At 55.9% G+C, this 12829-nt stretch overlaps 1 protein-coding gene across 3 annotated transcripts in view; it reads right to left on the bottom strand.

The window, feature by feature from the left end:
- Eml2 (echinoderm microtubule associated protein like 2) overlaps positions 1–11309 on the bottom strand; it is a 30222-nt gene extending 18913 nt beyond the window's left edge. Inside the window, exons 1-9 of one of the 3 annotated variants that reach the window (XM_004644298.3) lie at positions 10955–11309; positions 8018–8236; positions 7810–7933; positions 7517–7621; positions 5458–5486; positions 5015–5144; positions 1863–2012; positions 1071–1140; positions 878–988 (exon numbers count right to left, since the gene is read on the bottom strand). In XM_004644298.3, coding sequence (XP_004644355.2) covers positions 878–988; positions 1071–1140; positions 1863–2012; positions 5015–5144; positions 5458–5486; positions 7517–7621; positions 7810–7933; positions 8018–8236; positions 10955–11102 — 1086 coding nt within the window. In that variant the 5' untranslated portion in view covers positions 11103–11309. Of the gene's footprint in view, positions 1–877; positions 989–1070; positions 1141–1862; positions 2013–5014; positions 5145–5457; positions 5487–6025; positions 6101–7204; positions 7273–7516; positions 7622–7809; positions 7934–8017; positions 8237–10954 lie in introns of those variants that run through there. The other 2 variants (XM_023704464.1, XM_012517618.2) reach the window with 2 other exon arrangements.
- Between the last annotated feature and the right edge of the window lie 1520 nt (positions 11310–12829).

The raw sequence follows: 12829 nt of genomic DNA, 5'->3' as shown, positions 1-12829 counted from the left end.
GTCAGGAAAGCGGGGCCTGGGGCATATGCCTGCAGTCTCAGCTCTCAGGAGGCTGAGGCAGTTTTTTGGTACTGGGGATCAAACTCAATACCTTGGGCTTGAGAGGCAGGAGGATTATTGAGTTCAAGGCCAACACTGTCTCCAAAAAAAAAAAAAAAAAGGATTGGGACAGCAGCTCAGTGCTCCTGGGATCTGATCCTCAATACTGTGCCAATGAAGGGAGGAAGGAATTTTTTGAGAGATGAGGAGCCTTCTAGAGTTAAGGAGAGTGCAGACCAATAATGCCCAGGGTTTTGGGATGAACCAGGCTTCTCAGACCAGGCATGATAATGTTTGGCCTGTGAGGTCACCAGGATCTGGGAGCCCCAGGGGCTGGAATTTGGCTGGGGCAGTGGTCCCTCCCCAGGGCTATCTAGGAAGGCATACAGTACTTTTCCAGCTTTTGTTTGTCTTTTATGTTTCATACCAGGAATCGAACTCAGGGCCTCACACTTGCCAGGCAGGTACTGTGCCACTGAGCTACAACCCCAGCCCTACTGTTGAGAAGGATTTTTTTTGCGGGGGAGCTGGCTCAGCCTGCCTTAAGGACAGGTCTGGTAAGGCAGGTGGAGGTGGGATTTGAACCAAGGTATCCTGAGCCTGACTGCATTGGCATGAGCAGGTGCGTAAACAACTGAGCTAACCGGCAGCCAGCCCCCCACCCCCGCCCTAGTTTTGTAAGACTAGGTCCAGCTACGTAGTTCAGGCTGTCCTTGAACTCCAGGTGATCCTCTCGCCTTAGCGTCCAGAGTGCTGAGACTGCAGGTAACAAGCACCAGGCCTGGCTTGTCCAGGCGTTTGGAGGTACAAGGTGAACCAAGATGGGCTGCAGACTTACAGATTTGGAGAAGCCCACGCAGCACACAGCTCGGTCAAACACACCCAGGCCCAGCACATGTAAGGTGGAGAGGGAAACTGAGTCCCAGATGCGCACATGGGGTGGCAGCGGCTGCAGGCAAGAGAGGGCTGTTACCTGGGGGTTCCCGCTCGGGTCCTGTCCTCCCTCCCCCTTGCCCACTCTGCCCCATTACCTTCCCCTCCTTAGTGGTGCCTGCCACCTGTCCTGTGGCGATGGTGACCATATCTGGGTGGACAGCCAGGCTGGGGAGAGGGGACAGGTAGACAGGGCTCAGTGCGAAGGAGAGGCTAGGATGGCCCAAGTCTTTCTATTTGCTTTGTTCCTTTTGAAACAAGGTCTCTGTAGTTCAGGCTGCCTTTGAACTCACTAGGTAGCCCAGGCTGGCCATGAACTCACAGAAATCCTCCTGCCTCAGCCTCCCAAATGCAGGCATGACAGGCGTGGGCCACTACATCCAGCTTTATCAAGCCCCTTCCCACAGTGGGCCACAACAGTAACACCTGGCTCTTCATTCCACAAATTGCTCGATTATTAGGTTGGTGACACCACTATACTTTGGTAACAATAAGGGGATGAGGGAAGGGAAACTGAGGCCTGCTCTTGGTCACAAAGGCCCCAAGGCTCAGGCCTGGAACAGAGTAACCAGGGAACCACACTGGTGCCGGGGGCCACCACCCGGCCCCAGCCCACCACAGGGCTCTGTCCACAGGGCTCTGTCCACAGTGCTGATTCACATTGTTCCAAAGGCACTGAGGGAAGCCACCACCATCTGCAGTCCCGGTCCCCCATCCATATGCTCCCACTCAGTGCTGCCTGGGGACAGCTGGTGGCTCTGGAGAAGGAGCAAAGCCCTGGCCCCAGTCTTCACCTGTCTCAAGGTGGCTCCCGGGCCTGTGTTGGCAGCCGTGTGGAGAGAGGCCCTGACCCACAGCTCCCCGCGGCCCTCCACCCCGCCAGGCCGCACCATTTGATGTCATCGTTGTGGCCCAGGTAATGGCGCTGTCTCTGCTCCTCCACACTGTACAGCACAGCCACTGAGGCCACGAAGTACACGATCTCCCCCGTGGGCAGGAGATACAGGTTTGCCCTGCAGTCTCGGCCGCGGTAACCATAGCTGGAGGCGCCCAGGGAAGTTAAGGAACCTGCGTCCTGCTGTGCCCAGCTGAGCCCCAGCCCCAGGGCAGCGGGATTCTTAGCCCTGTAGCAGGCTTGCCACACAGGTCCGTGCCTGAGCCCCTGGAACCTGAGACTGCTCCTCCACACCAAAGACGGGTCTCTGCAGATAGAATGACTGTGCGACCATCCCAGATCAGCAGTGCCAGCTCTGAATCTAGTGACAAGTGTCCTTGTAAGAGGTACGGTGGCACATGCTTGCAATGCACGTGGAAGGCCAGGCTGGACTATATACCGAGACTCTGTCTCAAAATGAAAAAGAAAAAGGAAAAAAGAGAGAGAGACACAGATATGGGGGTGAGGTGTTCGCAAAGCGGCTACCTGAAGACAGATTGGGTGCGGCTACAAGCCCAGAAGCCCAGACTACAGCCCCGCCAAGACCCTTTTGGATATCTGGCCTCAGGAACTGTTAGAGAAAAATGCTCCAACTGCTTCAAGCCACCTGGTTTGTAGTAACTCGGCTTTCTTTTTTCCTACATATTTGGTACAGGGTCTTACTATACAGCTCGGACTCCTACCAATTCTCCTGTCTTCAGCCTTCCCAGGACTGGACTTACAAGCATGCATCACGAGGCCTGGACTCAGTGCCTGGCTCAGTGCACCCGGGGGCAGGGCCAGTGCAGCAATCGAACTCGGTCCCTGCGCTTGCCTAACCAAGCAGGCACTTAGTCTGCTGAGCTATCTCGCTGGCCCCATTTTTTTCTTTGTATTTTTGATTTGTCGCAGTCCTTGGAATCAAACTCTGGGTCACGCACGCTAAGCAAGTACATAAGCACTCTTCCACAGGGCTATATCCCCAGACCTTTCCTTTTTTTTTTTTTTTTTTTTTTGAGACAGGGTCACATTCAATTGCCTGACCTGGGCCAGGTATATAGCTCAACAGCACAAGCACCTGCCTGGCAAGTGCAAAGTTCTGAATTCGATTCCCAGTATCAAAAAGTAAACTGCCTGAGCTGGGCTTTGACCTTAAGAGCCTCCCGCCTCAGCTTCCTGGATAGCGCGGATTACAAGTGCGTGCCACTGTACACATCTTGATTGTGGCAGTTGTTATAGCAGACACAGGAAATGAAAGCCCTCATCTAACTCGAGGCCTCAGGGATCTTATTAAAAACCCACTAAGAGCTAGGCATGGTGGTGCACACCTATAATCCCAGTACTTGGGAGGCTGAAGCAGGAGGATCTCTGTGAGTTCAAGGTCAGGCTGTGCTACATATAGTAAGTTCAAGACCAGACTAAACTATGTATTGAGACATATCTCAAAAACAAGCAAACGGGCTGGGGAGCCATCTTGGCAGCGCACGCACCTGCCTGGCAAGCGCAAGGACCCGGGTTCGATCCCCAGTACCACATGCCGTGCTGGTTCCAGAACCCACGCGTGCTAGTCACCAAAACCAGGCATGGTAGTGCATGCCTGTAATCCCAGCACTGGGGAATCTGAGACAAGACGATCACTACAAGCCCAAGCTATGTAGCAGGACCCTGTACCAAAAAAGTAAAAAGAATAAAAATGAACAAAACCAAAACCAAACCGACTGACACACTGGTCAGCACTCACAGCTCTCAGCTCTCTCAAGTCCATGTCCTCTCAGAGCCCAGGCCTGGTGCACCGGGGTCCCGACTCCCTGCTCCCCTCACACTGCCTCCGCTGCGGTCACACTGCGGCCCGCCCGTTCTGACCTCAGGGGCTCTGCTCTTGCTCTCCCTCCCCCGAACACTCCTGCCCCTCATCTTGTCACTCCTTCAGGTCTTGGCTGGATTGTCAGCTCCCAGAGAGGCCTGCCCTGCTACAAAGGATGGCAAGGCATGATGTCGCACATCTGTAATCCCAGCATATGGGAGTGGGGGGGGGGTTGGGGTTTTTTTGTTGTGGGGTTTCTTTTCGGTTACAGGGACTCAAACTCAGGACCTTGAGATTGCCAGGCAGGTATTGTGCCACTGAGCTATATCCTTGGGGCCTTGTTTTCTTTGCAGTACTGGGGATTGAACTCAGGACCTTGTGCTTGCGAGGCTGGCACTTATGTGGCTGAGCTATCTCCCCAGCCCTTGTTTTTGTTTCTTTCTTTTTTTTCTTTTTTTGTGGAACCGGGGATTGAACTCAGGCCCTTGCACTTGCCAGGGAAGCGCTTATTCCACTGAGCCATCTCCCCGGCTCCTTTTGTTTCTAAAGCAGTGTCTCACTATGTATTCTAGACTGGTCTCACTACGTATACTAGCCTGTCCTCATATTTGTGGAGATCCTCCTGCCTCAGCCTCCTCAGTGATAGAAGAGGTGTGCATTACCCCATCTGGCTCACACTTGCTTTCTCTGGCTCAGCAACTCTCCTGGATGTTTACTAGGATCCTTGCAGCTGGGCTACACTGCAGTGGGCACTGCCTTCGACCCGGAGAAAGTTCCAGCTCCCAGAAGCCCAGCTACATGGCGAACCTTCCTGATTCCTCTAGAGGGGCCGGGGCCCAGAGAGGCACAGAGACTGGGTCTTGCAGTCTGTGACCCAACCCAATGGGCTTTTGGGAAAATTCAAGGCCCTGGGTCAAGAGTTCTTGCCTCAGATCTGTTCTGACTCCTAAGATGGGACTAGGTCTCCCCTCTGGTTACCAGCTGTTCAAACTACAGTCTGGACTGCAGACAAGAGACAGAGGTCATGTCTGTAATGTATTTAAGACAGAAGAACATACAGCCACCTCTGTCACTAAGTGCTCCAGAAAGACGAGTTACTATTTTATCACTTCTGTTTGGGGCACATGGGATGTACTCATTCCCTTCTGCGGTACTTTTATCAGAGAAGGCAACTGAGGCAGACAGAGTCACAGCCAGACACAGGGCTGGGGTTTGAGACCATTCCCACCACATCCAGGGCAAAGCCTCTCCCCCCCCCAAGTCTTTCTCAGGACTTCAGCCTCCTCCCAGGGCATTGGAAAAGGGAGGCATGACAGCAAGGATACACCCAGTCCAGCTTGAGGCGGCAGGAAGGCAGCTCGGAGCGCGTGTCCAGGCTGTAGGTGGGCGCCAGCTCGTCAGGGATCAGCATAGGCACAGGGCGGCCCCGCAAGAACATTTTCACGGATCCTTCTTCTGCCAAGACACCCACAGAGGTCAGGGGCTAAAGCCAGCCCAAGTCCCATTCCCACCTCTCTTGGGCTTCACTTTTTGGTTTTTGAGACAGGAATGTTATGCAGGGTGGCCTAGAACTCACAGTGATCCTCCTGTCTCAGCCTTGCAAGTGTTATGATCATAAGCCAGAACCACCATACTCAGCAACTTTTTTTTTTTTTTATAAACAGGCCTGTCCTTTGAGGACAGGCTAAAAGCAAAGGGCCAGCAGCAGTGTTTGACTTGTCATCCCCCAAGAAGCAAGTATCCGATCAGACCCTTCCTCGCCACTCACCCATGCTGAAGATAACTTCTTTGGTTTTGCTAACAGGAAAGAATGCAACAAAAAAAGAAAAATGCTTTAGTAGGCGGTCAGACGGTCACAAAGGGGAAGAGGTCACAAAGGGGAAGAGGACTACGGCCTCCCACTCCCTCCTCACTGCTCCCAGGAGGTCTCAGGCGAATAGTGGGGGCCGAGTCAGGGGCGGAGCTCTGCCTCTCTGCAGGCCGTGTGCTTTGCTCGGTTGATCTCGCAGAGCCTAAGACACAGGCCCAGAGAGGCAGTGACCGCCAAAGATCACACAGCACGAAGTGGCAGGGACGTGATCCTGGAAGAGAGGAGTCGCCAGGGATCCCTCCCTCCTAATCAGCGTGGTGCACGCCAGCGCCCCCTGCCCGTCCACAGCGCCCCCATACTATAAGCAGCGAGGGAAGCAGAGAAAGTTTCGGGAGAAGGGGCGTGTCTCCATTCCCTCCTAGAGGGAAGGGGTGAGATGGTCCGACCCGGGTCCATGGGGATCGGAGTGTCCTGGGACCCAGGGCCCGGAAGCAGGATAAGAAAGGGGTCTGCGAGAGGGTCTCACCCAGCTCCAAAGCTACTCATGGCGGCGGCTGGCGGAGCTTCGGGCCGGGGGTGGAGCCGGGAACCGCTCCGCCGCTTCCGGCCCTGGGAGGCGCCCGCGCCGCCGCGCCCTGCCCCGCCCTCCGTGGCCACCCTTGGAGCTGGCGGGTGCCACTGGGTCCCACATCCCGGGCTGTGGAGTCCTGATACCAGGCTCCCTTTGAGGGATCGTAAGAGTAGTTGAGAATGTCGACTCGGGGGCGGCCTGCCTCTGCTTCGACCCACCCCCTCCAGCTCTTTCTAGCACCGTGGCCAAAGCTGCCCAACTCTGCCTCGATCTCGTTTCAAACACGGGGTTAATCCGAGTACCTACAGTTTTAGGGGTGGCTGCGAGAATGAAGTAGACTAATTCACGTGAGCGCCTGGTGGAGTACCTGACACATAACTTGTCTGCTACAATTTCAGAGGAATGGAATCCTGCGGGGCTTGACCCGCGTTCTGCCTCAGCCTAGACTGACCACGCCCACCGCATCGTGACTCCACCCACAGGCTCTGACTCCGCCCACCTCAGTATGGTCACGCCTCCAGAGTCCACCACGCTCAACATTCTGATCACACCCACCTCTTAATTCTAACCCTGCCCCTAAATCGACCAAGTCTCTAGACAACTGATGGCTTCCCCCAGCACACACACACACACCACTCTCTGGCCCCACCTGGCATTCCGACCACGTCTACTTTCAAGTGGCCCAGTCCCGGTGTTGAGGCCCTGCAAGGACCAATTGGCTGCGCCTCTTGAACCTAGACTACTCCCAATCTGACAAGGCTGCAGCTGGGCTCTGCCTCTCTGACCTCAACTCCAGGTTCTGATTCCACCCAGGATAAAATTCTGGTTGATTTTTTGGTTTTGTTTTGTTTTGTTTTGTTTCTTGTTGAGACAGGGTCTTGCTACGCAGTTCGGGCTGGCCTTGGGCTCATTTTGTAGCCCAGGCTTATCTCAAACTCACATCCTTCCTCCTGCCTCAGCCTCCTGCGTGCTGGGATGACAGGTGTGCGCCACCATGCCCAGCCATACTCCCAGGATAAAATTCTGACAACACCTGCACACTCCAACCACTTCACCTCGGATTTTTCCTTTCCCAGAAGAAATTCTGAGGCTCAGTACCGATCCCACCCTGAGACTCAAATGGAAGCTTCTTACCCTACTGGCTACGCCCACGAGCCCCGTTCCATCCTGATCCCCCTTCTGGTTCACCCTGAGGAGACCCAGACCTTGCACACCCGCGTCCGAGTTCCATCCTGAGTTCTGACCACGCCCCTCGATCTTGGCCCCGCCCCCAGGCCGTCCATCTTGACCACTCACCGCAGAACCGCACCTGCTTTTGAACTCTCTCTCAGTTCTAGCTGCAGCGACCCTCGTGGCCAGGCCCGTGACTCTCAATCCCCATCCTCTGCCCAACCGATCTGGTGTTCCGACCCACCACCCGCGGCACGACCCCGACCCGATACTTACCCTTCCTTTTTGGCGCTACAATTGCTGCTGGAGGATGTGGTGCGACTGCGGGGGTCCTCGCGACGCACCGAGGGGTGGCCTTCTGGCGGCAAGTAGGGGCGGAGGCTGCGACAGGCGAGCACAGTCGGGAACAGAGTCGACGAGGCTGCCGGGCTAGGGCCGCGGGCGGGCGGGAGCCTCGCTGCACCCTGCAGGGCCGTAGCTCGCGTGCAGGAATCCCTCCCTCTCCAAAAAACAGCCTCGAGCTTCCACGAGGGCTGGACGAGGCTGGGGGTCTGGTTTCGGTGCCTCACCTGCGCCCGGAGGTTGCATCCTTCTTGGGGGAAGATGGAGAGGTGGCATAGCCGCCCACGCGCCGCGGGGGTCCCGAGCCATTCAGGGGCGTCCTGGTGGGAAGGCCTTTCAGGAGCTGGCACACTGGAGGACGGGTTTGGAGCAGGAGATGAGGAGAGGGCGGGGTTCTGAGCGCTCCCCGCATCCTCTCCAGCCCAGCCTCCATACCCGAAGAGGTGGTCCCGAGGCGCGGGGGCGCACGGCCCTTGGGGGTCCCCCTGGCGCGCAGCACCGCGCCCTGCTCTTCGCACGCCCGCAGGCGCCGCAGCGCGTCCGCCAGCGCCGCCTTTAGGACCGCCAGCTCGTCCTCCTGCAGCTGCAGCCGCTGCTCCAGCGCCGACACGCGGTCGTCCACCTCCATGCCGCTCGTGCCGGACAGATTGTCATCTGGAAGGCGGGGGAGCGCGGGCTGCGGGGCTCGAAGGGGCTCCAGCGCCCGACGTCCCCTTTGGATTTCCCGGTCTGAGCGGCGGGGGAGGCGGGAGGGCACGCCTCCTGATTCTCCTGCAACCTGGGGCAGGCAAGGCTCCGCGGAGAGGAGGAAATCCCCACCTCTCTCCTGCCCTTCCCCACCTTCTCGCTCTGCCCCGCCGTGTGACCTTGGGGAAGTCCCTTCCTGTCTTCGAAGATTCTGAGAATCCTAAAGCCTCTTGCTCAGAATGCCGGGCTTGGTGGCGCACCCCTGTGATCCCTGCAACCCGAGAGGCTGAGGCAAGAGGGTCGAAAGTTGGAGCTCACCCTGCGCAATTTAGCGAGCCCCTGTCTCAAAATAAAATAAAACAAAAAAATTTAAAGGCTCTGGGGATGTAGTTTACTCCGAAGGCCCTAAGTTAGATTCTCAGTACGGGGTTGGGGGGGGAATGGGGAACGACCTATGACTAAGATACTAAATAGCTATGAGTAATATCAACATTTTAAGAATGACATCAGCCTGCTCCCAGCTAGTGACACTAACGTCTAGAACAGGTATCCAACATTTTCTGACAAGCATTGATGTTGTTACGGGCACTAACAGTACCTCAGTTGCTCACACTTTCCTCCTCTTCCCCTTGGCTCCTCCCTAAGGGGCTTCCTCACCCCTCCAGCCAGCCGCAAGGACAGAGCTTCTGCGCCCCCTGGCGGTCCGAGTGGGGATTGCACGGATCATATAGTGTCCCAGGAGACCCAAGGAAGACGCTTGGGACGACACCCCATCTCCTACTAGTCGCAGTTCCTTTCCTCGGTCCTCTTTATTTATTTTGCGTCTATACTCCACATCCCAAATTTACCTTTGCCCCTCCTCTTCCATAGGTGCTGCGAAAATGACTTCTCCATCACCCCCTCCCACCCCATTTTCCCAGAAAGGGACACCCTCCCCCTTCCCTCGCAGACCGCTCATACCCAGACTCATTGCTGACCACAGCCGAGGTGGCCCTGGCTCCCAGCCTGCTAGAAGAAGTAAAGACGGTAGCATAAACAGGGACGGGGCGTGGAGGTCGCACCTGCCAATTCACGTCCCTAGGCTGCCCCACCTGCCCGCCGGGCTCCGCAGTGCAGCCGTGGGTCCCTCCCCCTCCCTCCACCACCCAATCGCCTCCCCGCCTTCGTTGGCCCTGCCCTCCCCCAAGCGCCTCGCGGGCCCTTTTCTGGACCTGCAAAAGAGGGTGGGGGCCTCTTGGGGTCAGGAGAGAGGCCTCTGGATTTGGAACCCAAAGGGATTTTTTTTTTTGGGGGGGGGGGATAATTTCTCCCCAAAGGGATTCTGACAAGGAAATCTTGGGCTTCTGTTTGCATCGCGTTTTGCAACAGCAATCAAGGAAGGAGGCTGGAGGGGGTGTGTAGAGACAGGCAAAGGGTCGCAGAGAGGGGTGGGGGCGAGGGGACCACCTAACTTCCTGGTTAGGGTGAACCCCTTGCTATGTACCATTAGTACTGTGCACACAGGCACCTGTTATTGCAAGCTTGTGTATGTTAGATCCTGTTCACGACACTGAACCCTCTTCCCTGCCATGGTATGTGCTCAATAAATCCAGTCTAGAATTAACTGTTCTGGTAGGCTACCTACTGCTCATAGCAACTCTGCTAGCTGTAGGATGCTAGTGTTTTAGGGGAGGAGAAGGAGAGGAAGAGGAAAAGGAGGAGAAAGAGGAGGGGGGGAGGAGGAGGAGGAAGAAGGGATTGAGGTCCAGAAGGTTGAAGCTACGTGCTCAGGGACACACAGTAGTGCCATAGCAGAACGGTACTTGGCCTAGGCTTGGGAACCTGTGTCATCCTGCCTCTTAGAGGGGCTGAAGATGACAAAATGAGCATCCAGGATCCTCTGTCAATTCCAGGGGTCCCTGGCTGATGAGCACGTGCCCCAGGAAGTGACCTCCAAACTGGGAGGTGATTCCTTTTAACCCCCTTGCCCAGTGAGAGGGGCCTTCACCTTGACACTTAACCCCCACCCTTAAGTCAATGTCATTCTGAGGCCCCAGCCTGTCACCCCAAGCCTTCTGCTCCATCCCGACCACTCCCTTCGGCCTCAGCTACTCTGCCCAGAGACCAGGCCCTACCTCCCACTCTCCTTCTGGGCGCCCCAGAGCCCCCAGCTCCCCTCATCCAGGCCTGACACCCTCAGGGGCCTTCCTGATATCAAGGCCATTTGTCCAGGGACAGGGGAGGGGTTTAATGGGTGGGAGGGGTGGGGGGAGGATTTGGGGGCTACAGTGGAGCAAAAGTCGTAGGGCATCATTCCTATCCATTTCACACCCTGCTCTCCACTCTAACACCAAATCCCACCCTCACCTCCCATCTGTATGTCCTACTAAGGAGGCGAGGGTTCCAAGACTGGGGGGGGGGGGCAGAGTTGCAGGTCTAATGGACCCCAAGGCCGTTGCTTCTTCCAACCCAGGCTCCAGGAGCTCTGCCCCCTCCCTCGATCTTGCTACCTGGGGAGCAAAGGAAGATTTGAGTGGGTTCGGGGTCCGGACCCTGGCTTTGGGGATAGTGACCTTGCTCCAGAGTCAGGATCCTGCTCAGGGGGAGAAAACACGATCTTCCGCAAGAGACAAGGGATATGGACTTGAAAGGATGGGGCAGGAGGAGGGTACTACTCTGCACAGGGCTAGGGACAGGGGGTCTCACCGTTGCAGTACTGCAGTAGCGAGGACGTGTCGTAGAGGCCGCAGAAGGCAGGGCCGCGCTCCGCCATCGCCCCGCCAAAGCCACCACCGGCCCCCCCAGCCCCAGCCCGGGCCCGGTCCCCCCCCCAGGCCCTGTCTCCCGTTGCCATAGCAACGCCCTTCGTTCCAGCATCCCCAGCTCAGCCAGCCCTGCATCAGGCGGCCGACGCTAGGCCTGGCACCGGGGTCATCCCCTAGGAAGTCCAGAAAGGGGAGTCGGGACACCCTCCGCCAGTTCCCCCAACACAATCTTAAGTCTGGGATTGGCTGCGCCCGGGTCCCTCTAGGTACTGTCTGGCCCTGCCCACAACCAGAGTGTATCTTCTCTAGACCCCCTCTTTGCTTCTTTGGAACCAATGAGAGCCTGTCGCGCAGGCTCTTTCGCCAATAGAAATGAAGACGAATTAGAAGGGGCGGGGCCGTCGCTGCTTTTAGTATGAAGCGGAGCCCCGAGGTCTGGGTAGAGGATGAGGTAGAGGAAGACACTCCCTTATCCCTCAAAGCAGCTCCTTAATCTTTTATTGGGTTCCCAGAAGCCTCTTCGCAAGACCAAAGCCCGACATTATTCTGATGCACTTCCAGGTACCCAGTAGCTCTGCCCTGAAACTCAAGCGAGCTGAATTCTCGGTCCTTGTTTATTAGATCTAGCCCCACCCCAAGGCTGTTAGCCCCACCCCCAGAATCGTGTGGGTGTTTGTGTTCTCTTCCCGCCCCCAGAGCCACTAGCTCCGCCCCCTGAGTGTCGGAAGGATTATAATCTCCGGGAGATCTAGACTGGATTTTTGCAGGATTAGCTCCACCCTCAAAATCTAAACCCCTCCCCTAACTCTATTAATGACACCCCTAACTTTTCCATTTAATGTCTTCTGGGTGTTCCAAAACCTTAACTCCGCCTCCCAGAGCTTTGGCCTCCAACACCCGGGTTATCCAGTCCGGCTTTTAACACAGGCCCAGTTGTACAGCCTGGACCAGCTGTCAGTGTCAGTCGGGGCTGGCTCGGATGTTGGGGGAAGGAAAGGAGGGGAGAAAGCTGACAATGGACTTTGAAAACATTGACCGCTCTTTCAACTCTCCACTGCGGCCGAAGACCTGGAGACAACCCAGACCGTGTTTCACGGGGAGGGGAACCAACAGATGCTCTACCACTGAGCTGCATCCCCGGCCCTTAAGAGTTTTTTATTTAGAGCAGGGGTACACTAAATTCCCCAGCCTGGGCTCGAACTCATGATCCTCCAGCTTCACCTTCCTAAGAGGCTGGATTACAGGTCTTGCCCATCACAACATTCGGCTTGCCTATCTCTTTTTTTTTTTTTCTGGAACCGGGGATTGAACTCAGATCCTTGCGTTTGCCAGTCAAGCACTTATCCTACTGAGCCATCTCCCCGGCCCCTTGCCTATCTCTTATACATCTTTTTTTTTTTTTTTTGGACCCGGGGATTGAACTCAGGCCCTTGCGCTTGCCAGGCAAGCGCTTATTCTACTGAGCTATCCAAAACCATTTCTTGATACCAGATACACAATTCTAGCGCTGGGAGTCTGAGGCAGGAGGGTCACCATGAGTTCAAGGTCTGCCTGGATTAGATGGTGAGACCCTACCTTGAAACACAAAAGCAACCAAGCAAATAATGGACTAGCCAGCATTTAGTAAGCATTTGCTCTGAATCAGGCACTCGCCACAAATTCTGTTTTCATCCCTATTTTGCAGAGCTGCTAAGGTTGGTTCTGGCCCTCTTAGGTAGTATAAAAATGATCAGAAAGGGCTGGTGAGATGGCTCAGTGGTCTAAAGCACCTACTTAGAACAAGATTAGCAAAGCACAGGGACCGCGGTTCAATCCC

Source organism: Octodon degus, unplaced genomic scaffold (assembly GCF_000260255.1).
Source record: "Octodon degus isolate 3935 unplaced genomic scaffold, OctDeg1.0 scaffold00197, whole genome shotgun sequence".
Classification (NCBI taxonomy): Eukaryota; Metazoa; Chordata; class Mammalia; order Rodentia; family Octodontidae; genus Octodon; species Octodon degus.
Note: the sequence above shows the minus strand (reverse complement) of the source record. Positions and strands in the feature narration are given on the sequence as shown.